The 26,052-nt window shown below is 40.1% G+C and overlaps 2 protein-coding genes across 5 annotated transcripts in view; both read right to left on the bottom strand.

Annotated features, from left to right (window-relative positions):
- Nucleotides 1–143: 143 nt before the first annotated feature.
- On the bottom strand, nucleotides 144–8,201 carry cfap36 (cilia and flagella associated protein 36). 2 transcript variants are annotated; one of them, XM_079560378.1, is made up of 11 exons: nucleotides 7,846–8,201; nucleotides 7,563–7,627; nucleotides 7,300–7,401; nucleotides 4,865–4,979; nucleotides 4,710–4,797; nucleotides 3,626–3,785; nucleotides 3,380–3,463; nucleotides 3,110–3,203; nucleotides 2,614–2,789; nucleotides 951–1,106; nucleotides 144–441 (listed from the first exon to the last, which is right to left on the bottom strand). In XM_079560378.1, exons 1-11 carry the CDS (start codon nucleotides 7,949–7,951, stop codon nucleotides 358–360), a joined length of 1,230 nt encoding a protein of 409 aa, XP_079416504.1. In that variant the 5' UTR covers nucleotides 7,952–8,201; the 3' UTR covers nucleotides 144–357. The 2 variants fall into 2 exon arrangements, with proteins under 2 accessions (XP_079416504.1, XP_079416505.1); XM_079560379.1 differs by lacking the exon at nucleotides 3,380–3,463.
- A 3,141-nt stretch (nucleotides 8,202–11,342) lies between these two features.
- The window catches only part of LOC306965935 (inactive phospholipase D5-like), a 60,542-nt gene continuing 45,832 nt past the window's right edge, over nucleotides 11,343–26,052 (bottom strand). For all 3 annotated transcript variants that reach the window (XM_079560544.1, XM_079560542.1, XM_079560543.1), the window contains exons 3-10: nucleotides 18,816–19,002; nucleotides 17,185–17,293; nucleotides 16,957–17,084; nucleotides 15,824–16,021; nucleotides 14,790–14,926; nucleotides 14,478–14,643; nucleotides 14,121–14,211; nucleotides 11,343–12,107 (exon numbers count right to left, since the gene is read on the bottom strand). In XM_079560544.1, the coding sequence (XP_079416670.1) occupies nucleotides 11,587–12,107; nucleotides 14,121–14,211; nucleotides 14,478–14,643; nucleotides 14,790–14,926; nucleotides 15,824–16,021; nucleotides 16,957–17,084; nucleotides 17,185–17,293; nucleotides 18,816–19,002 (1,537 nt within the window). In that variant the 3' untranslated portion in view covers nucleotides 11,343–11,586. The remainder of the gene's footprint in view (nucleotides 12,108–14,120; nucleotides 14,212–14,477; nucleotides 14,644–14,789; nucleotides 14,927–15,823; nucleotides 16,022–16,956; nucleotides 17,085–17,184; nucleotides 17,294–18,815; nucleotides 19,003–26,052) is intronic.

The following is a 26,052-nucleotide window of genomic DNA, read 5'->3' as shown; positions in this document are numbered from 1 at the left end:
AACATATTATGACCCGGCCCAAATGACAAAATGAGTTTGATATTGCTCTCATTGAACTGGTGCCTCGCTGCATGTGACGTGATACAAGATGACAGTGAAAGTGTCAAAGTGACGCTGCTCGACTCAGGCATTGCTTTCAGCACTTGACACATAGTGGCGCCTTTGCTCGTTTCAGCTCATCACTAATAGCATACAGAATTATGATGGATACTGTCACCTTTGTGGAAATCTGTGAGTATGGAAGATCTGCAGTATTTTTAGTCCAGAAAGTAGGTGAACAGCAAGCCTTGTTGCTTTACAGTGAACGGTGACAGGAGGGATACCTGATTGTAGGTAAATATTGCAGTAGGAAGGTCATTATTTTTTTATTACTTCTTCTTTCAACTTCTCTGCCAGATGTTTTCTTTTCTGTAGTCTCTTTTTCTCCTCAGCAGAGATTTCCTGTGTAAAGACAAGTGACAACCTTCAATATAAGCTGCTGTGGTGTATTGTAATTGTGAAAAAAGTTGCATAACTATAAGAAAAAGTAAAAACGTCATGAATGTGAAAATGAGCGTTAAAGCTCTGAGGCAGCTCTAAAGTTCTACAATCAAGGGGCAAAAGACAGACACAGCACTAGGTATATGCTGGTACCGTATATGGATCACCTTAGCTTTGGATGAGATAGAAGAGTGAGGTGTCTGAGGAGGAGTACAGTTCCCATTCATCTGGGACTGTCCTTTAGCCTCCTGACCAGCAAGAATGACAAGGAGAAATCACGTGGAAAAATTAAAAGATGTTAAAACAAAGGGTTTGATGGCAAATGAAAATGCAATAGAAATAAATCAAATGGGAAAACGCTGATTTCTTGAAAATGACCAAAACCAAGCAATACTTTTAAAAGGAGTCGTCAAGCCAGGCTAAAAACATCTTGGGGAGAAAAACTAAAAAGGTTTCTAATGAGAAAATACCGGAGCTGTGGGTGCTGGTGTCGGGCTGGACGGCGCCTCCTCTGGTGAACTGCTGTGCTTGCTCTTCTGCTCCTTCAGAGCATGAAGCCGGTCACGTTGTTGACAAAGATACGCTGCTCTTTGCTGAAGCTGCTCCTGCTCCGTCACTGGTAACTCCTGTGTAAACAAGCCAACGTACAGTCAGCAAGTTACATTTTCAAATGGTTAAAAGGCCCCAGCGACCAAAGGATTTAGCCCTGCTGAGGTGACCAGATTGCAACCAACCAAATGTGGGATATAAAGCGAAACAAAGAATGTTTTTCTGTGATTCTCATTGAAGACACTGAAAAAAGAATGAGCCGATGGAATTATTTAGGAAACAAAAAGGCTGAAATAACTCAATGTGTTTTATATTTTAAATTCGTAGAAAATTGCCATCCTTTAATCTTGGCATTTTCTCAATCAGCCTTATTCATCTGACATGGTTTTCAACAGACTGAGGAGTCAAAACCATTTCCACCAGGCAACCAAACAGAGTAACCTTGGTGGCTCACGCGGTCTCCTGACATGACGCTCACCTTCTATTTAACACACCAGTTGTGTTCCTGATTTACAGGCCCTGATGAAAACCGTGCCAGGTGCCCTGTTCAATAAAGGACTTTTAACTATATCAGAGTGCGTCAGACATTACATTTTTCTTTTGGTCTTCATGTTCTGGCGGGTTTGGTCCTCGGCGAGCACTTGGGTGATGCACTCACCCGTCACCCCCACCCTGCGTTATTATTCCGTATGTGTTCATTCATGCATGAAAGCCCTCTGTGAGAATCTGTGCTGTATATACCAGGGCTGTCCAGACTTTCTTCATCGAGGGCCACATATCTAAGTGTTTGCAGTGTGGAGGGCCATAGATTGGTGGTCAGTGTAGAAACATTCACCCAGCTGCATTTTAGAGCGGTGCAAACTGTGCCCACACCTTTATTCAGGCTTGGAACCGAAATGTCAACAGAATAATGAAACTTGCAGTAACAAGTACTATCTCTGAAGATAGTGTGGCCCCACTTTGGGTGCCCCTGGTATATACAGTATATTTTACATTTAGCCTATTCTAGTATTTACTTATGTGACCAGGACAGTGCGCACATTAATACTGAACAATCATATATAAATTGTACACAATTTGTAAATGTGCCAGATTGTCTATTCAAATGAGTGCAGTGATGTAAATTGGGCATTCTCTTATGCAGTGACCTCCTCTGTCTGACAGTACAATTTGTCCAGATGTTGTTCTTCTGTCTGGGATCTCAACATCTCCACTGGAGGAGGCTCTGGTGCGGAGACCCCTCACCCGCTTGGGTTTAATATAGTTAGAGAGTGGGGACTATTTATATAATAGATTGTAGTGAATTGCTTTTTGCATTAATTCAATATTGAAGTGTATAGATAAGTTATCTTCCTGTGACAAACTCAGAATTGCAACAGATCATTAAACTGTTCAATCCTAACACTGAGCTCACAGTCACTGCAGCGACAAAGTAAACCGTTGGGCTCAGAAGCTTGTCTGATGTATAATTAGTATATGATATGTGCTTTGTTCTATTGATGAGGGTACAGGAATGAGGAACAAATAGCAGAACCGGGTGTTTATAAATAAAGAAGAGAAGAATGCAGACTAGATTAAACTTACAGTATATGGCTGAGAGATTCCCGCCTCTAACTGCACCTCTTCCAGGAGGGCCTCTGTTGTGCTCTGCCCGCTGCTCTGCTCTTTGGAGGTAGCACTAAGACTGGATGAACATGCATTAGACTTCACTGGTGCTCTCACAGCTGGAAGGGCTTTAAGATCCACACCATTATTAGAATCTGCATTTAAAAGAAAAAAATACACGTATTTTTGGTTAACTTTTTACAACAATCAAATATCATGAATCTATTCTATTTATGACAGCACTTAACATAATAAGATGTTAATATGGCTTAAGCACTGTGATGAAACATGTAAAGACTTAAGCACTGTGATGAAACATGAAAAGACCTCAAAAAGTTGGGAGACCTTCAGCAAAAGGATGGAATTGTAAAGGATGCTTTGCTAACAAAAAAAAAGTGGTGCAAACAGTATACTTCAGCAATGGAAATGGGAATATCAAGTGTTTGTCTGAAGCCATGTATTCTTAATGTGTTACCTGTTTTGCTTTTTGAAGACAAACGCTGTGCTGGTGTTTCTCTATCGTGATCTACAGTTTTGGTGTCCTCAAATGAAACTGTTCTGCCACTGACCTGCAGAGGTAAAAACAAGGTTGTGACACATAACCACCAATAGGGCGTGCTAAAGAGCAGCTAAGCATACTATCGTTCTAAGGATCTTTGTTGGGGCTTGTACACACCTAATGAGCAATACAAATGTACCAAAGACAAGCTTACAAAACAACAATTCTAATGCTTCAGTTAGTTACCAGAGCAGAATCAGATGCAATGCTTCCATTCACTGCTGGATCTGAGTGACCATTAATGTCACGGTCAGTCTCCTCTGTTTTTTCCTTTGTAGGAATAAATTACATTTGGTGTTAGGTCACCTGCAACCAACTCAATAGAAAACTAGCTCTAAACTATCAGTAAATCATTCATTGTTTTGTAGATTGTATTAAAAGGAAAGAAAATAAATGTTGTGAGGTCTGCTAGAGCACAGTACTTTAACTTACCTTGGCAACAGTGTCTTGTTGACTTGAAGTGGAGGCTTCAATTTGCACTTCGCTGCTTTCTCTAAGTTGTTTATCCGAGGAACTGCTGGATGTGGAACCATTCTCTTCATCTAACAGCATCCGAATGGACATCTCCTCTTCATACTCTTCTTTTGACTTTCTGAGGACAGAGTAACAACATTAGCCTGACAACAAAACTATGTAGGCTTTATTATTTGTGGAACACTATTAATATGTTTTCTAATGGGAGATACAAACAAATAGTGACTTCATTGTATACCAAACAATTGTCAACTAGTTTCTTGTATTTAATTTTAATATTGACCAAATGATAACATACAGTATATTTGTTTGTACTGAATCTATGTATGTTATTCATAAAGACTTTAATAAATAAGCAGACACCATATAATGAAGTTAGCATGTGTTAGCACAGGAAATTAGAAACAAATTTCAATCTGATTAGCTGCCACGTTGCCTGTGTAAGACAAAGGGGATAAAAAAAACTATTTTTCTCAGTTGCTTGCTCAGTGTCATTCCCCTCCAGCCTAAATTAGCTAAACCTTAAGGAGCTTACAGACGGTCCCATCAGCCTCAGTGTGTTCTACTTGGCCTCAAGGCTGCAAACCAAATCCCATTATAGAAAAGTGGTAGCTGCCTGGGAGCTTGTAGATATCAGGCTGGACACAGTCAATGGAACCATGCAGGGAGAAGTTTACACTTTCAACAGAGAAAATATTTTGACCTGTACACCATTAGGCAACACGAAAACAGTATCAATCCACACACTACAACTGTATATCTGTGTGTGTTGACAAATTTCTCAAAGCGCTTCACTATCGTTATTATTCATTCACTCCATACTCGGTGATGTGGCCACAGCTACCCTTGACCACCACCAGCCACTCATTCACACACTGCATTCATAGGCAATGTGTGTATCTTGTCCAAGGACACGACAACAGTCTAATTATGATAATATTAATGACTTCTCTATTGATGGACTTTGCTAATATATTAATATATTAATAACTTGCAAATGCAAATACAAGGCAACATCCAACAACGCTTCAATGGCACATACTTTAGAACCTCATGAAGAATCTTCATCTCCTGCTGCTGCAGTTCACTCATCACATCTTCCCCATGTGTCAGACACTCGGGAAGCTCACCTGTGCACAGACAAACATGAGTGAGCTGTTATCTTTTACACTGTGTTTGTCTTATTAATCATCATACCATTCCTCTCCTTGATGACCCTCAGAGCTTGAAGCTGAAGCTCCATATTTTTCTGCACCATCAGTGACCGAAACATCTGGAAGTCATCAGATGCCAGAACAGGCTGAAACACTATCTATAAATCAGCAGAAAAGAAATCTCAGATAACTTTTTCAAAAATATGCTGTGTTTGTATTTGATATTAAATGACTCCTTAATATCAGGCTATGTTAGTTTGTGGAAGCTCTCAATCATCCAGGAATGTTCTGTGGAAGTTTTCAAAGTTGTCAGCTGGACTTGGTTTTTGAGTTCTGAATGGCTTCTTCTCGCTTAACTAGGTTTTCTCCTGGAGTGTGGTAATTCAAAAGGAAACCTCGTGTTACTCTGTGCCTATGCATAAATTTGACGAAAAAAGTTTTCTGGGTCAGCTACTTTCACACCTTTCACCTTTTTTATCATGTGGTAAAAGTAAAAATCTTGGATATTTATATGCAAGGCAAAGCAAGGCAAGGCAACTTTATTTATACCATGCATTTCGTACACAAGGCAACTCAATGCACCTAAGGCACTATACCTGATTTTTTTTTGTAGTTGTGGAACGAAATTTGATTTGCCGTCCTTTAGTCATGTTGTAATCAGTACTTAAAGTGCAACTAAACGGGAGTGGCAGAGCCTTTCCCCACCCACAAACACAAGTCAAAAAGTGCTGAGAAAGGGGTGGTCTCGGAGGCTTTGGGGTAGACGAGGGGGGTGAGTGTGTGGGCGGGGTCTGCTCTGTTGACCGTCTCAGACCAAGCCCCTAGATCTGACAGGACTGACAGACGGCTGTTACCGCTGTCACGACTGTGCGCAAGGTTTATGTTTTCATAGGAGAGTTGGTACATTCTCATGACTTGTGGTTGCTTGATGTAGCAACTAGTGATGCGCGGGTCAGGGTTTTTTTCAACCCGCGGGTCCCGCATTTGGAGCAGGTTCTAACCCGACCCAGCCCGCCCCGCAACGTTGTTCTATTTTTACAACCCGCCCCGCACCCGCAACCATTAAATATTACGCGTTACAAATATGATCCGTATGAACAGCACCGGCGCGCGCTCTCTCTCTCTCTCCGAAGAGCGCTGAGCAAGAGGGAGAGAGCACAGGTCGGCCTAACCGAAGTCACACACAGTCGCACATACGGTGCAAAACAGGAGACGTGAGCTCCACAAAAGCGTTCACTGGATCACGAGCTGCAAAACGCTGCTTGTTTTATGAAAATCCGACGTATATTTACGCCAAAAACCTGCTGTAAAGACGACGGTGGAACCCGCAACCCGCGCATCACTAGTAGCAACTATCCTACGAAAAAAAAAAAGAAGATCGCTGCCGGTAGACTCCTCGCTCGCCGTCAGTGACTGCGAACAGAGAGAGAGCATCGCACGGTAGCTTTTCTAAGGGATTTATTCCTCTACACCACCTCAGCCGAAGTGTGAGCATCGCAGGGGCGCCATCTACTGGTTTGACTGCGCGACGCGTGTCCTGGTTGCTGCGTGACGGAGGCGGAGGCGTGTGTGGGCGGGGCCACAGAGGCACAGAGGCAGAACTGATGACGTTTTGTGGACGCCGTGGACACACTCTCCTCCAACCACAAAATATCAAATGTAGTTGCTGCGTGAAACCAGTAGGGGGCGCGAACCATGCGGTTTTAGACACAAAAGTGAGATTTTGAACAAGTTTGCACCAAATGTCAACATATTGACTGGGACATGTAGCTAACTCTATTCAACAACCATTTAGACCGTTTATCAGCAAAAAAAAGTGGATTTGGTGTTTAGTTACTCTTTAATTTCATCCCCCGTTTGGGGGAATGCATTCCCCCACCTTTCAGTTTTTCAGGGTAAAGGGTCCGGGAAATATTAAGGAGGATTAGGCAAAAATTTGATCTGATATAATGGTGTTTAATGAGACTAAAAGTGTTCCTGAAACTACTAATTTAGAAATTAAGCACTGGTTGTAATCTCAGACCGTATGACCCTGAAAAGTGACCCTGCACGTTGTGAAACGTGCCAATAAACTTGACCTTGTGAGGAAATGGGATACAACAAATATGTTAGGAAAGTTAGGAATGAGTTTGGACCAAAAGTAATTCATTCATTAATTTAGTGGTATTCTCTTTCATTTTTAGTAATTAAAAAAAACTTGCTATAGGACCTTTAAGGCATAAAATACACACTTGCTAACTTTCATACCACATACTATTACTAATGTACTTATGTAGGTATCAGTAGTTCTGTTTTATTATGTATATGACATCTATCAGCATTTCTGTACTCTCTTAAGTTATTGGAAGTGTATTAATGTAGCTAGTCGTTCTATGAGTGGCCATTTAATTAGGTTGCGAGTGGATTGGAGCGTTGTCTGTGCATTCAGGTCAGGCTCTGAATAGTGTGCCAGAATTGGACACTACATGCTCACTGTACCTGCAAGGTTTTGGACTTGGCAAAAGGGGAAGTGCATGCATCCAGAAACTGCTGCTCATCGATGCCAACCTCTTGCATATAATTCTCTAACAGCTTCTCCACCTTCAAAGAAGAAGACGGAGAAAAAAAAAGGTCAATGCAACATACTGAGCCTGCAAAAAGAATAGGAAGTTAACTTGATGCCAAATAATTTACAAAGAGATAATCTAAAAAGTGCAGACTGGTGGTACACAATTACTCATTAAGCTAAGTAATGTACTCACAAGTTTTTTATATTGCTGATGGATTTCAGTATATGACAATTTATTTTCCTCTTCATCATCAAAAACTGTAAAAGTAACAAGTTTTGGTCAACATTTTCATTTTGCATTTTGCACAAGGTGGTAAAACTATAGATTGGTGAAAAATATACAACTTTAATGTAATAAATGTAATATCCTGTTAGCATGGTTAGCCATGGAGCTAACTGGTCAGTAACCACAAATCCAGACTAGCCTTACGTTAAGACATTCTTTTTTTTAATGTATGCGCTGTTGAGTTGTTTACCTGTGCATTTGTTTTCCATAAAGTCCGTGACAGGAATGACCCACTCGGGGCTACCCAGGTATCCGACAATGCTCTCCAGAACCCACTCGCTGTCATCCTCAGCCATGTTGGCTGCTGCTGGATAACAACAACACCACCCACACGGTCGTGTTTTCTCAGTTTGTCGAGTTCTGTCTTGTTCGAGCACGACGCTTCATCATGCATAAACATGCAAAATCTCCCTTGCTTTGTCCGCACAGTCGGCTACAGTTTGTCCATGGCTGCTGTCATCACCCCTAGTCTTTTTGAGGGAATAGTTGATCGGTCTGAAGTGCGCACTCATGAGTTTAGCAGCGAGTGTGACGCTTAATCGGTTACCATGGAATCCGTTACGTCATCCTTTTAGAAAGGCGGAGTCGCTCCGGTGTTTCCCAAACACGGTCCCCTAAACCAGTGTTTTTCAACCTTTGTTGAGCCAAGGCACATTTTTTTCATTGAAAAAATCACGCGGCACACCACCAGCAGATAATGTTCTCCTCCAAGTGTCGTGACTAGGAACACCGTATAGTCTCCCTAACAACCTGATATGGAAGAGTATAATATGGTTACTCTGCCGATCACTAGACAGCATAGACACTCGAAAACGGTACATTATTTGTGGATAATAATGCATTTGTTTAAAAAAAAAACCAAATAGGTGAAATTGGATAATTTTCCAAGGCACACCAGACAATATCTCACGGCACACTAGTGTGCCACGGCACAGTGGTTGAAAAACACTGCCCTAAACCACGCTCCTAGGGAACAAGAAATGTTCGTGATGGTCTTATTATTATTAATATTAATATTAATATTGTTATTATTATTATTATTATTATTATTATTATTATTATTATTATTATTATTATTATTATTATTATTATTAGTAGTAGTAGTAGTAATAATAATAATAATAATAATCATAATCATAATCATAATCATAATCATAATCATAATCATAATACAAAAGACAGTGCTTTTAAGGACTGCCCGCATACTTTTAAGAGTCCTTGGCTGAAGACCTGAGCCAAACCTGAGCTTGGTTATTAGCTACTGGTGAACGAACCAGCTCAAATGCTGAGATGATGAAAATAAAAAAATTAAAAAATAAACAACGTTCATGAACTCCAAAAAACAACCCTCCTTGGGCTGGCACTTGGCACAGCGCACACCCTCACGAAGGCTCTGTCTATCTGTCTAACAGTGTAGCCTAAAGCATTTCATTATTTTTAGGTAAAAAAGTGTAAATCAACTTGTACCGTAGATGGACACAAACCACAAGACAAACTCGATACATAGTTTTATTAATAATAAAAATGTAAGTATATTTCAAATGTGCGCATTATCAATGTTTTAATCAAGTATACATTCCCCTTGTGTTCTTAAAGGTAAATACATTGTTATAATCTCTAAAAAGGCGCATACTGTGCAGTTTATATAGGCAAGGCATGCGAGCAGCTGTCATGCCATGGACAGAATAAAGGTCAGCGACATGTAAAAGCATATACAGTGTGCGTTGTAGTGAAACTACCAGTGACAGACCTTGGGTTTACAGTTTTCATTTGCAGTTGCCTCATTCTAAACTCTAAAGTATATACCGTATAAAGTAATCTCAAGACACTTGGGACTATGAGCCACAACCAATTATAAAACAAACTTGATTGTCAACCATAGAATTTCATGCCAACATATCAACACATTTCTCCAGCTTTAACAAAAAACAACAAAATAAACAAACAAACAAACAAAAGGCCAACAATACACAGTTTATAAACAGAAAAAGGTTCAAAGCAAGGACACCATCCAAACAAACAACTAACATAAAACAAAAGAAACAGTTTTGACATGAGTGAACATAAGTGAGCAATAGCAGATAGTACTTTTTGCAGTAATGTTTTCCAGGCCAGTCTCGATGACCACTTTTTGAAATGGGGAGCGAGACAGTAGGGTGACCTGCGACCACCTGTCCCTCTTTTGGTTGCACTGCATTTAATTTTCTTGTTCCACAAATTTAGATAAAGTCCCAATTTTGTAATGCTACAGAATATGACATATTAGCCATACTCCTTGCATAAAATGTTCAATATCATATAACATTCTGGGTTAGAATACTTTGTGACTTATTTCTATCCCTATGTGTACTTTGTTGCTAAAAAAGGAGATGAAACGCTTCAGTACTATTCGTAATCTACAGTATTGATATCTCATGTCTGTCTCTCCATTCCCCACCAAATCTCACAACTTGTCCCACTTTTACTACTCAGGTGGTCACCCTACCTAACATAAAACATACCTGCAGTATAGAGTGATTTTTTTTGTAACATCCACAAGAGGGCAGGATTCTGCCATTATCCCCAGAAGAAGATTTCAAATTAATACAGACAGATTTCCAATGAATATAGCATGTGGATTTTAATTTAAACGCCACCAACAGTGCACTGGAAAGTCTTGCTGTGGGCTTCCAGTGTTTTTATATGTAGAATTTTGAATGTCATGAGAAGGGAAGCATACAGCATAAGTCTGCAACAAGACATTATATAAAACATCTATTTGTATCAATTAATTTTGTTAACAGTCCACGGTGCATAAGCCATGTCCTTGAGGTTTAATTGCAGTTAGTGTAAACCTCTGTTAAAAATTCATAGCATTGATTTGGCTCTCAGCAGACCCCTGGTCTATACTGCAAACTGCTCTTTTAGTATTTGTTCAATAAGTCATAAGAACATGGCATTTGGTGCATCTATAACAATAACTCTTCTGTTAAAGGAGGCAGTTATTAACCTACATAAAATCTACACTGATTTATGTAAGAAATATAAATGAAAGGAACAACAGGTTGTAATATTCACTGACATTGTATAAAAATATTCCATCATCGTTTTCAGTAGTAAGTCAAAACTTGTGCATGTGTACACAGTAGTCTTTGGAATACAGGATAGCACTTCTTTGTTGTTTGGGATTATAAGAGTAATAGATAAAACTACAATTACTAAACTACATTAGGTATTTGAGAATTTGTCATTTGAAGAGGACAGTGTGACATGCGGATTTAAGTTGGAGTGTAGCTGTAAAAAAAGAAAGAAAGAAAAAGTAGATATGTAAAATTTCTGAATGTACTTGTACAATTGTACAATTAATCACAAGAGCCCCTTATCAATTCAAGTACAAATAGAAGTTACAGGAAATTATCATTAACTAAACACAGCACTTGCATATTCTTAGATCGACATTTAGTGGCTATGAGATCAGGTGAAATTAATTAGATCGATGGATGAGAACCATGTTAATCTCTCTAATGCTTCACCACTAAAAAGTTTGAGTTATTATAGATAGAGTAATATATGGTTGTTTCTCAGTTATCTAATTTAGTACACAAACAGGCTGATTCTTTTATTTTTATCTCAACTAATTTAGTGTGGCAGTTTGGAACTTGTGTTTTTGTAGTAATTCATGCTTTTGTCTTGTGACAGCTAAAATAGTCATTCTGTTAAAACCAAAATACATTTGCAAGTTCATAATTGTCCATTCAAAGTGCTGTACTCCCGAGGAGACATTGTAATCCACCTGAGATCTCCTCAAGTTCTAATAACCATGTTTTTTTTGTTTCGTTTTTCATTTGTCACATTGGAAAGTCTTTTCTTTTTTTTCAAAATATAAAACATCCATAAGAAAATGCTACAAAGAGCCATTGGATGTCCAAACATCATGTAGTGTAAAGGAAGGTCACAGGGGCAGGTTGCAGATCTCCCTGCTGCCGCTGCTCTCTGCTGTCTGACTGGCTGCATCCCCTTCACTGTCCCGGTCATTGACATTCATGAGTAGTTTCTTGTTGTCATGGCGACTGGTTTTGACTTGTCCTCGTTCTTGATAATTCTCTATAACCAGTCCACTTGTTGCATCTTGGTGAGTAATCTTAGCCACTTTGTCATCATAGTGTCTTGTTATAAATCCTTCCTCCTTTTTCCTAATCGGCGCAGGTCTCTCGTCATTGATACTGTCATGACGCGATGTTTTAATGGGTGCCAGCCTGTTGATCTGACGCTTGTTGCAAACGGGGATCTTATCGGCTTGAAGTGAGTGCGTGTGACGGGAAAACCAGTCTCTTTCAAAAGCAATCCGTAGCTGGTCGACCACAGTAGAGTTCCTCTCATCATCAACATCATCATCATCATCGCCTGGTTGACTGATGACTAAACCAGCCCCGGCGTTGTAGGTAAACTCATTACCCACCCAGTCAAGATTACCTGGAAAAACAACAAATGTCAAATAATATCGACATGGACTTTATGCTTAGAACCATCATCACCTTCACTCACTGAGCTTGAACCAATGGAGGCCTGCACTAGCACTAATTTAACCATTGTTAGGGGCACAGAGAACAGTTATTTAAAAGCCTACACACCCTAACATTAACTATAGCCTTGAAGCATGTTTCACGCTGTACAGTGGCCAACTATGGGGATTTTTTACTTGCAGGCAATAATAAAATTAGTATCACAACATCAACTGCCATGTCAATAAATTGGAAGGTAAATAGGGCTTTTGCGTTGCAATCCAAAAACAGAAAAATGCTAAAACTCCCACTCAAAACGTTTGAAGTCATTTAAATACAGGTGTTATTTAACCTGATGAACTGTCGACTAAACTCAGAGCTAACACTGGCTATGTCACTGGACGTATTGTTTAGTACGGCTGGTCTACAGCAACTACTCAATATCTGTTCAACCTATGGTCTCTAGCATGACATTAAGTGCAATAGTTCTAAGAATATGATTATGATTTGTCAAACCAAGAAAGATAAGAACATGACATTTCCAAACTTTTGTCTGTCTAATGATGTTCTGCATGTTGTCAATAAAATCAAGTACAGTGGGAGGAAAATGTATGTGAACTCTATGGAATTTCTCACATTTCTGCCTAAATTGGTCATAAAATGTGGTCAGATCTTCATAAAATCATAAGAATGAATAAACAGTGTCTGCTCAAACTAATACCACCCAAAAATGACATGTTATCATATTTTTAAAGGCGATAACATGTCAAGATTCACAGGACAGGGAGGAAAAAGTAAGTAAACCCAGGAATCTCACTGAACTGCGGCAGTTTTTTGTAAAGAGGAATGGCCCAAGATTCATCCTGATCACTGTGAGCGTCTAATCTGCAACTACAGGAAAAAAGTTATTGCTGCAAAAGAAGGATCAGCCAGTATTTAATACAAGGGTTCACTTACATATTCTACGCTGTTGTGAATGTCTCAGGTTTTTCTGCAAGATATCGTCATAAACTTGTGAATTAATTTTTCCATTGATGATCCAGGCCCAGAGGCAGCAAAACAGCCCCACACCATGATTCTCCCTGCACCATACTTTACACAGTGGGGAATGTGCTATCATCAATAGAAAAATTGATTCACAAGTTTATCAAGACATTTTGCAGAAAAACCTGAGACATTCACAACAGCATGGAATAAGTAAGTGAACCCCTGTATTAAATACTGGCTGACCTTTCTTTTTTAGCAATAACTGCTTTTCTGTAGTTGCAGATTAGACGCTCACAACGATCAGGATGAATCTTGGACCATTCCTCTTTACAAAACTGCTGCAGTTCAGTGAGATTCCTGGGTTCACTCACTTTTTCTTCCCTGTCCTGTGAATGTTTACATGTTATGGCCATTAAAAATATGATGACATGTAATTGTTTGGGTGGTATTAGTTTAAGCAGACACAGACACAGATCAGACCACATTTTATGACCAATTTAGACAGAAATGTGAGAAATTCAAAAGCGTTCATATACTTTTTCCTCCCACTGTACCTCGGGCACATAATCACTGAGGACAAGTCAGATGAAGAAGACATTTTCAGACAATGCAGAGTGTTGAATGCCTAGGTCAAGACTCTGGCACGGAAGTTTGGCTGTTGAACAGAGAGAGTAAAGCTGACTTTATTTAAAACGTACTGTGCTCTCTTGTACGCGGTTCATCTCTGGACTCATTAGAAAGCCAGCATGGGCGGGCTGCAGGTGGCCTATAATGATGCATTGCGTGTTCTTTTGAAGAAGCCGAGAGGGTCAAGTGCCACAGAAATGTTTGTCAGTGCCAGAGTGAACACTTTAGAGGCCGTGCTATGTCCCTCACAAATATAATATGGATTGCGACATGTTATCAGTCTGGCTTGTGGAGGCATGATTTTCTTTTTAAAATGCCATCTTAATTGTTTGTCTAGTCCTTTTATTTTTATCTTTCTCTCTTCACTCACCTATGTAAAGGGCTCTGTCCGTCACCATGTATCTGTTGTGGTTTATTCCTTGGACGTTACCATTCCTCAGCACTCTGGGTCTGAAGTACTTCTACGCCGATAAACAGATAGACAAAACAGCAATAACATCAATAATTATAAAAATAATAATATAACATTCTACAGTAAGCTGGAGAGGGAGCGTAAAAGCAATGCACAGTATTTTGTTTAATGGAAAGCAAATATAGTTGCCGTAACATGGGAGGTGATTTGGTGAATGATGGGTGTCCGTGAAATGATGTGTACGTTCGAGAAAATGACCCCCAGTATATCTCATGCCAGTAGACCATATAGGACTGTGTATAACTGTGCACTAACCGCCTCCAGAGAGCAGTTGACTTGGTCCATACAAAGGCTCCTTAGAGACCAGATGAAGTTGAACGTCAGAGGATTGGTATTTTCCCAACAACTTATCAGCAGACGGACACGGACCTTCCTCAAGATCAGGGCCTCGCGGATAAAGCCATCGATGCGAGACCAGTACCTTCACAAAATAAAGCAATTGGGTACACATTCTTAATGCACAAACAACATATTTACTACTGCTACAGACTGCTAAAAAATAAATAAATACAAGAGGTCTGAAAACTTCTTAAATCCATTGTATTCGGATGTAAAGTAAATACTGACCTGTTACTATTTCTGCCAAAGAGTGGGAGATAATCTGTGATGGAGATGTAGATAAAATGCTGAGCGTCCATTATAACTCTGCCGATGGCTTCCAAGTCACTGCTGCGGTCTTTGGGGATGAACACATCTGGAGAAGTCTGTTGTTGAAGGGCATATGGCAAAGACAGATTAGATTTTGAGTGACTCAACTTTTAACGTCCTTGTAACACAAGTCATCTTACAGAAAAGCTTACATAATAGTGCACAACAGGATCAGCAAATGTATGGTGTGGAGAGAATCGCTTGTTTCTATTAACATCAATCAAGGGAAGATGGACAGTCCAGTCAAGTGAACAGCATGCACCTGCAGATCTCTAGACAACACTATCGCTCACCCCTAAAGGAACGATGACACTGTGTACCGAGGAGAACCGCTGTAAGAAAAATGTTCTTCTCCTTCAAAGTTGTCAACAGCTTTGGAAAACTGGAGCGAGTGTGTTTGTGCTGCAGTCAGTTGTTTGTTACGCAAACCTTTGCATAGAAACATTGAATAATACATAAACATATTGTGATTACCAATGACATCCAATGTTTATGAAGAAACTGTGGCATATATTAGTCCTGTGCTCACTTCAATGTCTCCAGTCTCCACCACTGATCTCTTTTTTGATTCACTCTTTTTCCATCACAAAAAGAGTGAATCAATGTCTCCAGTCTCCACCACTGATCTGTTTTTAACTCCTAATTTATTAGAAAGTGAATAACAGGGTTGGTTAGGATTTCAATTTGGCCTGCAGTGTCCTCCACAGGCAGTAATGGGAATGATAAAGATAAAACCGTGGATACAAGCTTTCGCCTTCAGCGAAAGCATGTTGCTAACAAATTTTGAATTCAATCTATTGTGCCAAAAAGAAATATATACAGAAAATACAAATGGAATCACTTCAGCAGTAAGAAACAACCAAATTAAAGGTGCATTGTGGAAATCTTTATACAAACTCTATCAAAGACTAATGCGTTATTATTTTTTAAGTGAGAGATTCCCTGTAACTTACAGAGACATAGGCCTGAGCCTTGCTGTTGTTCAGAGTCAGGTCTAGTGGCCGGTCTCTGTTGAAAAGGGCAAAAAGACGCTTGGACCAGAAGGTAGGGATGAAGTCTTTGTACTGAAGACCCCAGTACAGACTGAACACTTTGTGGAGGTCCAAGGCCAGACAGCTGCAGTTGTACACCACGATGCCCAGCTCCTTTTTCTAGACACACAAAATATAGCAAGGTCATGCGTAGGGTCTCACTGCAATACAGAACATGATAAGAGAAATACTACACATCCAGCTAGACTCTATTCCAGGAAAAATATGTCCTTTATCCTTTTTGTCGCTAACAGTTTTGTGAAGCATGCTGATACACTTTTCCCCCCACTGTCACAGCCACAGTGAGCGAGGTGACGGTAGAAAGGATTTTCTCCTTAGCACTTTTTAATCTCTCTTTCTTACATTTTGTTCATAGAGGTGAATCTTTAAAAAAAATGTGGAGAAAAATCTAAACTACTCAGCCTTTTCTGTATTATTTAAGTTAATTCCGGCTATACCTTATATCAAAGCAGTCGGGCTTCATTCAGTCAGACTTATTTTTAAAAAGAGGCTTAATTGGAGTTTGGACATTTAGAGTGAACATATCTTTTACAGTTCACTCATTTAAAATTAAGCTCTCGTGGGGCTATCCTGATCTTTTAAAGCTGAATGATATCAAATTAATGAGCCAAAATATTCACATTAATGGCATGCTTTTGTTAAAGTTATACTCTAAATCAGTTTATGCGAAGTGCCAATGAAACAGCCTGAGGGTTGTTATTAACAGCAGATCTACAACTACAATAAAGACAAGTAATCATGGCTTGTGTTTTCATGATTATCAGGAAAAAGGGCAGCAAAATGCTTCATTTTCGTCAAACACTGTTGAAATGCCATTACCATGTTACTAAAGTCAAGTGTGACCATGTAGCTCAGTGATCACCAAAAGCGAGCTGTAGCTCATTCTCAAAATTTGATCATAAATAATGGTCTATGTTATATTTAATCAGTTAATTTGATGTATAAAACTGTATTCTGTTTTGGTTATTTTCATGAGAATAGCTACATGTCGAGAAAAAACAAAATTATCAGATGATATTAGTGATATTGGATACCGTGGCCAGTGATCTCCAGTCCATGCTCGCGCTGCCGAAGTAGAAGTGTTTGTTGTCGACGACCCAGAAAGACGAGTGGAGGTGACCTTTGGTGAGTGCTGTCATGTTTAAATAGTGGACCTCAGCATCTGCAGATGTATAATGAAAAATTTAGTTGCTGGAAGATTGCGCCGCAAACAGTAATATCAGGAGTGATGGACAGTACAGATCTAAACATGGAGCACTCACGATATCTGCCAAGCGTTATCAGCTCAGTGGAGTCAGCAATCCCACTGGAGATCCTCAGCTGGACCCCTCTGGATTTGAGCCCTTGAAGCCTGGACAGCAGAGCCCTGCCCTGAAACAAATACAACAACCGAGGTCAAGAAAATGTAGCAAGAGATTTTCAACCAACCAAACAAACAAAAAAACAAACAGTGTTAATAAGATAACAAATCGCTGATCAGAAGCAGGAACACAATTCCAGCACGTGAAATATATGTCGCCTAATAATGACAAACTTTGCACAATTTCCCACTGAAAAGTGATATCTGACAAAGCAGTATTTTGTACTTTATCTATGCTGAAACCACTTTGGGAAAGAAACCTGTAGGAACCCAATTTGTGGAGAAATATCCAACACTGTCGGGGTGAGGACAAGTTTGTAAGAGACAGGGAAACTTTGTACAGCCATTCAAAAGTTAAAGTGCTGACAGGAAGTTCTGCGAAAGTACCACACTTTCCAACTGCACTAATGATAATCTGTGGCTCAATTCAATTCAACCCTGAGAGGACATAACTATTTTAACAGTTCACCTGCACCCGCCCCCTGTATTAAGGGTGGCAGTCTGCTCTGCACATACACTGATGGCCTCTTTGGCAGTTGTTCAAGACGGGCCAGTGCAGAGAGACAGCTCCGGCCCCGCGGCATCTGAAGAAGCTATTACTTTTCAATCAGTGGCCCCAGGCTTTTATTACCTCTGACATATCCTACTGCTTAAAAGCACTTCCTTGTTAGGGTGCGAGTGGACAGACTTCCAAAGCTGCAGGCAAGATCAGTAATAACCTTGTTAACAAAAGAATACAAATTCAGTTTACAGCTAAAGAATGGAAAAGTTTATATGAATATATGAAAAACACACACACATGGCTTTAGTTTGCCAGCCGCTCCAGTCTCTGCCTTCTTTATGCCAATTCAGTAATTTCTCATCTTGTTTGGTGAAATAACGATCCTTAATAGCCTGGTTATACCTTTTGATCTGACCCTGTCTGATATTGACTTTCTACACACAGTTGTGTTTACATGTGCTCGAGCAACCTGGTTATGACAGTATTCTGGACGTTCACATGCACCCTAGAAACCAGGACACTCATATCCCTGTTTACCTGAGCAACAAGAGTATCCTGGACATTTAGGCTCCAGAGAGGGGCGGAGCTAATGACAAATATGGTAAGGAGTGAAATGTTGCCAAAGCATGGCTTTTTTGGAGAAAAGAACTATACAATGAAGCACTTAAAACAGTAGAGGTCTTTCCCGATTCTAAAAATCAGAAAAAAGCAGTTTCCCAGTTTTGAGAAACCAGGATTTTCTGGCTGGGATTTTCCGTCAGTAACCGGGATATAACAGCATGTATACACTATTTTCCAGTTTTAAGAAACTTCCCATTTACCAAAATAAAGCATTTGGAAGAGGACATGATGTTAACCCAGCTACCTGCGTTGAAAGCAAAGAAGAAACATGTCCATAGAGATGAGCGAGTCAGGTCTGAGGAAAGGTGAACCCAATCACAGTAAAGTAGTTGTATTTTATTCTATTTATTGGGTGAAATGCTACGCAGTGTGGCTTTCATGAAAATAACATTTTGGTTGTCCCCTGTTACCTGTCTGGCAGCCGGTTGAAAGCTGGACTCATAATCGGAGGAGTTGAGGAGCCACAGAGGTGAGACTATCTCTACCACTCGGATCGCCTGGTCCAGCAGACTGTACAGCCCCTCTGACAGTGGCAGGTGGGACGAAGTATTGTCTGCAAATGCCACGTCTTCTGGGATGTTCTCTACCAGCACCGCTCTGCAAAACAAAGAGAGAAAATACGTAAAGTCACAATCAAATGGCTGCCATGTCATTTTGAATAATCCACAAAAGCAGTTCTGTTCGAATGATTATGAGTTTGGCGCTATTTTAAGAAGGTTATACAGTTGGTGTCTCTGCCAAGGTTTATAACAATCAAAACCTGGCGTCTCTTTCTTCCTGCCTCCATGGGTCATTACTTTACTGTAATGAGATAAGAGGGAGATCTCAGGCTTAGTATGCAGATAGATTTCATCATTAACTCGAATAGGCCACCTCTGATGCGAGTAGTGGGAATATACAGCAATGCAAATTCATCTGTAATATGTAGAGATTAAATTACAACTAAGTAAGGGATAGGGGAGTCGTTTTTGCTGTCTGCCTCGGAGGCTACACACTGCTATCACATTTGTTTGTTTAATGGAGTCATCAGCAGTCTAGCGCAAAATAGTTGCAGTGTATTGCGTGGGGTGAAATTACAAACCCGGTCTAATCTATGTCAAGTTTGCACATAAAGGTGAAAGGTGAGCATATTCTCCAGGAAGACGCAGTGTCAGTGTCAACGCACAGCCATCGAGACATCTGGATTTGCACAGTTCTTGGCTTCCTTCGATTATGCAGCTCTGTAAAGCACATAAACTGAATCAATATTGGGTTTACTCTTAAACATCTCTCTCTCCTCCCTGACAGCCTGGTGGATGAAGTTGTCCTTCAGTCAGCTGGGCCTGGCATGGACTCCGTGTTGTTCTCCCTGAGGCAGAGCTGAAAAGGCAGCGAGATGGATGTGGTTTCTCCGTCTGCCTAAGACCCTGTCCAGATCATTGTGGAGCCAAAAGCACAACAGCTTTACACACTGAGAAGAGTGTAGTCCGGCTTGATATCCAGTTTTGGGAGAGCAGATAATGAGACAACAAATTTCTCAGTTGCCAAGGAGTTCTAATGCAAACCCATTTGAAACTCATCACAGTCAAAAATGAGTATTTGCACCTTGCAAAAGATTAAGCAGTAAGCCACACAGAAATCTTCTATTACCACTACCCTCTGTGGCCAGGACAATGATTGAGGCAGTTGTATAAAACAATACGACAGGAAAGATTTCGGTGCTCAGTGAGGGTGGACAGCCAGAACAACTGGCGCCGCCACGGTTTGATTAAGGGGAAGCGCTGTCATAGAAACAGTAATGACCCAGCCCAAGACAATCCACATAAGGGCTTGAAATAAAATCAGCCTGAGTACATGGCATTTTTGCACAACAGAAGCTACCTGTGCACATAAAGGGGAGAATAAAGACATCTGTAAGAGGGTGCAGCGCAACAGCAGAAATGCAAACTGATATTCGTCTTTCAATAAATCTGTTTTCGCATTGATCACCAGCCAGTGGCCCGAGCAAGAAAACCAATAGTATCAAGTCAACACTATTTAGGAAGGAGACAGAAGAATGCAGGCATGTGCTTTCCCTGCAGTGTGTGAGGATGGCGTCTGCAATAATCGTAAATACGCTGCTGTTGTCTCAGGCGGGCCGATGTATGTAGAGAGATGTACTTTTATGACTCGGCAGGAGGTGAGAACAACATCATGATTCACCTTTATGAGAGCAGGAATATGAAATTCACCAGAGTAAATGTTAAAATCATGAGCTCTGGTTTGACTAAACGGCATAAACATGATAAACTAGAGATGTGGTTTGCCTATAGTCGGGCTGCTCGATTATTCAAACGATTATTTGTTGTCTTTAAAAATAAAATCTATCTTTATTTATTTATTAATCAAAAAACTATGCTGAATATTTTCTGTTTTCTGAACACATAAAAGTACAAATGATTTCAAGTATGCCTCGATTGATGAGAGGTCTCTGTTTCACACCTGCCCCCTGCTGGCCAGCCCTCACACCTGCGCAAGTAAACTGAGCAGCGCGGCCTGATGACATCATCACAAAGCGCTGTTTGTTGTTTTGTCAGGCAAAAGCATGAGCACGTGAAATGTGAAGGGAAAATAATCCAAGCAGCATGAAATAATGCAAGTTGCTTCGTGAGATCGCTTCGGATGGACAAGCGGGAGGGCATCCTTAATAATCGTTTTTTTCTATAATAAGTTAAAAAGATGAACATCCTCATCATCAACCAAACATTTACGAAAGCTACAACTATTTTTTATTTTTTTTATTTTTGGTATGCATAGTGCTGAAGTGATGTGTAGTCTGTCTAGTCAAGACTGTTGTCCACTGTACTGTATTTTGTGTACTTATCTTGTAATCCTGTCTTGGTGCTAGCTTGTCAAATGTATTGTAACTGTTGAAATTGCTACATATTGTTTGTTTGTCTTTGTCTGTATTTTTGAATAATAATTTAAAAAAATTGATTATGCAAATTTTGTTACGTGTAATAATCGTAATCGAATTTTGATTAATTGCACAGTCCTAGCCTATATTATACTATATTGTTTTGTCAATTAAAAAAAAAGAATTACTGTGAACCTTAAATCACTGTGTTGATTCCCACAAGGTACAACAGAATAGATCAGATTGTATTGCCATTTGCACAGATACAAAACAGTACATTGGAATTAGCGCGAGTTTCTCTGGAGTCAATAATTGCAACACATATACAACGATTATCTGAATGACAGAAACAACACCATGCAATAACAAAGCAAATGTGTAGTCATTGTGAAGATGCTATGGCACTAAAGGGCAATAAAGTGACCAGTGAGTGATAATATACTGGCATCATGTTGTGCTACAAATTGCCAAGTCTATACTCAGGGCTAAAAAATAGTAGAGTCAGCTTTTGGAGCATGTCCAAGGGTCAAACTGTAGAACTCCTGCAGCTTACAATCCGAAAGCACTCACGCCTCCTTTAGTATTTGTGGTTTTCTAGTGCTAACCACATAGTGAAGTTAAATTAGCATACAAATATGAGTATGTATAGGATTTGCTTAATTGAGTCACACCAGAACGCGTACGGCAGCAAAATTTGTCACTTTGTCGGTTATCTTAAAGACCAGCTTTAGACTGTTCCTCTTCTGCCAACCGCACCTTAAGCCCTTTAAAGTAATGTTTGGGAGCAACGTAATTACAATAGTCACATTTACGGTGCGGGGGATTTGCTTTCATTTGTCACTCCGAGAGCTTAGCGACTGAACTACTGGCAGTAAGTAAAAGGAAAAAAAAGGGAACCAAAATAGGAGCACTGATGAAATTACAAAGACGATTAATGCCTCATGCATGGCACGGTCTTTGTGGTAAGAGGCATAAAAATCTGGGACAGCGACAGTGAACAGAAAGACACAACAAGGACGGATTGAAAGCAGACAGGGGAGGAGAGGTAATCTTATTGTGAGAGAAAAGCTCCCGGTCCACCTAATGGATGCTGGACATGATAAATGGTGATTTTGAGTGTTGTGAGCAGGCAGACGGTGTTTGGTATTATACCCATAGAGAGCAGGAAGCTTGTTTCTCACTGTGAGAGTTGCTTTGATTTAAAATGTTTTGTTTACTTCTCATGCCCGGTGCAGTTTGTGGACTCGCGGGGATCAATCTACATCTAATACAAAAACAAATATACTGACCACTGGGAGCCTATATGTGTGCAAACTGGTTCCTAACTGATGCAACCTAAACGGATATACTATTTACCATTCATCAAAACTGCAACATGATGGAATAGAATATAAAGACAAATTTGACTAAACCTCTTCATTTCAGTCTATTTCAGTTCAGTACAGCTGGCAATGCTGTCAATTCTTCCACATGGAAAACATACAGAGAATGCAAATTGCTCTCAGTCAAACTCTTGGTACAAAATAAATAATGTAAATGTTTGAAGTGTTAATGCAATAATAATGCATTGGTTTTATATAGCGCTTTTCTGGACACTCAAAGATGCTTTACATTGCACTATTCGTTCACTCCATACTCGGTGGTGGTAAGCTACTATTGTAGCCACAGCTGCCCTGGGGTAGACTGACGGAAGCGAGGCAACCAGTCTGCGCCATCGGCCCCTCCGACCACCACCACTCACTCACTCACGCACTACATTCGCTTAAAGTAGATGTTTGTTCTGTTAATTAACCTCTTATCTCCCACTAGGCCTGTCATGATAACAAATCTGAAGTTTGATATATCGAGGCAGGAAAGTATCGCGGTAAACGATATTATTGACTCTAACGATACTCGATACTGTCAACTCTCTAAGTCGATATAGTAATTATCATGACTGCCCTATCGAGCACATTCTCTACAGTTTGGCATTATCCAAATCTAAAAGCTTCTTGAAAAATCAAGCAACAAAATGACAAAAATGAGACGAAGATGAAAATGTAACAAAAAAGTGACAAAAATGTGAAAAAAAGCGACGAAAATGTGACGAAAAATTGACAAAAACGCCACAAAAGAGACACAGAAAAGTGGCAACAAAGGGATAAAAAAGCCATGAAAAGAAATGTAAGGAAAAAGATCAATTTATATGGGTTTTGTAGGTCTTACCTTACAAATGAGGCATCACACTGGCCTATAGGCTGTAACCTTTTAGATTTGTGTTGCTGAACTGGAGAAAATGCACTTGGCGGAGGTTAAGACGTTAATAAGACCTTTCTTTAAACACAGTATCTAGAAATACTCAGATTCGCGATTGTCAAATACAAAATGATTTGTAATTATTCCTGTAGTCAATAGAGAAATAAAATGCTGTAGCCCTAATAGCAATATTCGTTTTCTCGAGTGACCATTAATTATCTGCATCTTGGATCCACTTATTGGTCTCCGCTGTGTGTTGCAGCACCTTTCTGAACCTCTGCGTCAGATTAGCACCGTAATAATAAATCACCGTAGTGAGTTGTAATAACTGGTGTCATAAAACCTATTATATACAAAAAACATGGGTGATTCAGTGGGATGGCCATAACACCAGGTCAGCGTGTACATGACCAAGGCAGAAGGGGCTACTGACACCTGATATAAATTATACAAAGCTCCCCTAACCTCCCCCCTCTCGTCTCTCTCTGCTGCCGAGTAGTGGACATTAATATGGGTATCAGAGCTGCTGCCTGTACACTGCTGATACGGAGAGATGAGGTTTAATTAGGTACAACCAGCGGTGTGTTGTAATCTATACTCATTTAGCTTGTAAATGTCAGATCCATGTAAATAACAAACACTTACTGGTTCAGAAATAGCACAGACTGAAACATACATGGCCAGCTACATGAATGGTTCAAATCCAAAACATTATGCCCTGTTGCACATGGATTGAAGCATGTAAACATGATTTTAGTATGATGAAACACTCGCAAACGATACAAGAAGTACACAGTCTCTTTGATGTGAAAAACGGTGCGCGCTGAGTGCCAGAAACGGCTTTTCAATTGTGTGCCTCGAAGCAAAAAGGTGCTAAAAGCTAGTCCGGATTTGGGCTGCGTGTCCATCATGTCCGAGCTACTTTGTCTTTCAATGTGTCTCCTGTAAATCAATACTAATGTGCTCCATAAACTGTCTGGCATTGACATTTTAGGCAGGAATACATCACTTTGGATAAGATTATACAGCAGGAATTGATGACGGTGAGTGCACCTGTTAGACTAAGATGGAGGATGTTTTTATTGGATTCTTTTACTTGGTGACGGCAACATTTCTCTCCCTTCTACATACTCTATTTAGAAAGTATGTATATTGTATATTACACAAACAATGAGGCATCAACATCAATCTAATCCGGGTTGTGCTTCGAATAAATAGCCACAATTTACTACTGTGGTCCCCATATGGCACATTATGCAGCAGTAATGCACCCTTTCAGTGAGAAGTGGCCCAGGGCTCACATAAGGAGCAAATGAACATAGAAATTACTTTGCAAACGGATTCTGTAAAGCAATAATGATTTGTTCGAGAATTTATGGAGAAGTCGGTGTGAACAAGTAAGTCAGACGAGGACACGCTTGAAATATTACATATGACATTTTTTCCAATGCGCGGCTTGAGGAATGATCGCTGAGTTTGGACTGATTGAGTTACGAATGCAATAGTTTCCAAAATTGTGCAAACATTTTGGTAGGATTGCATCACTGGTCCACATCACTGGCAGTGTGGTCATAAACACACTCTTATTTCTAAACTTTTGGATGAAAGGTCGACTAATGAGAGAGATATGCCAACAGCTCCTCTGCTCGTGCTCTCCCCACATCTGCCTCCGCTCTCCTCCACTATTCAGTCAAAACCTTGGGGGTCCTTCGCGCTTACACTATACTTAGACCCAAAGAGGAGGAGAATGCTGGGTGAAAGACTTGTTAGGCATCTCGATTAAGGGGGAAAGAAAGCGCTCACGGACACAGCATAAAGAATGAAGAGAGAGGGAGAGGGGGGGGAAGTATCCAAGGCTGAATGGCAAATTGAATGATACAAATCTAATGAAGGAGAACCAGTAGGAAGTGAGAAGAAGAGTGCTGCCTCAGCCAATACACTGCTGATCCAGTGCTTTCACGGTAGACCACTCCACTGCACTTTTAAGCTGATGACTTCTGTTAGCCTTCTGGATCCCATCTAAATCTAGAACAGCAAGCAATACTGATGAGCGTTTTGTTTTGTGAGCTAGCTGTGTCAGCCAAGAATAACACTCTTTTCCTTTTTCCATGCAAAGAAGCAGTCTGGAATCTTGCCTTATATCCCTGAGATCAGTTGGGCGCGATTGACAGACGGATTAACCGATTAGAGTCGATTTCTGTCAAAAGAAACATGGAGGCATACGCGAGTGCAAAGAAATGTTCACACTGAGAAGAGCACGGACTTCGGTTGAATCAACAGGTCACGGCGTCAATGTTGTAGACCAGAGACACCAAGGGGAGATGAAAGACCCCCAATCATCCCATTAACACTTGCATTACTCCCAGAGGGACTACGAAAAGGATTTATTAAGGTAAACAAGTTGCTTAATACAAATCTCAAAATTGTTCAACACCAAACTCAAAGCATTCCAAGAACAAATAAAGTCTCTATGATAATAACAGTAATCCATAATGCATTACTGTATTGGAGCAACGTTAGTCATCAATCAAACTCTT

Source organism: Gobius niger (assembly GCF_951799975.1).
Source record: "Gobius niger genome assembly, chromosome: 7".
In the NCBI taxonomy this organism is placed as follows: domain Eukaryota; kingdom Metazoa; phylum Chordata; class Actinopteri; order Gobiiformes; family Gobiidae; genus Gobius; species Gobius niger.
The sequence above is the reverse complement of the archived record's forward strand: the minus strand, read 5'-3'. Positions and strand labels throughout refer to the sequence as shown.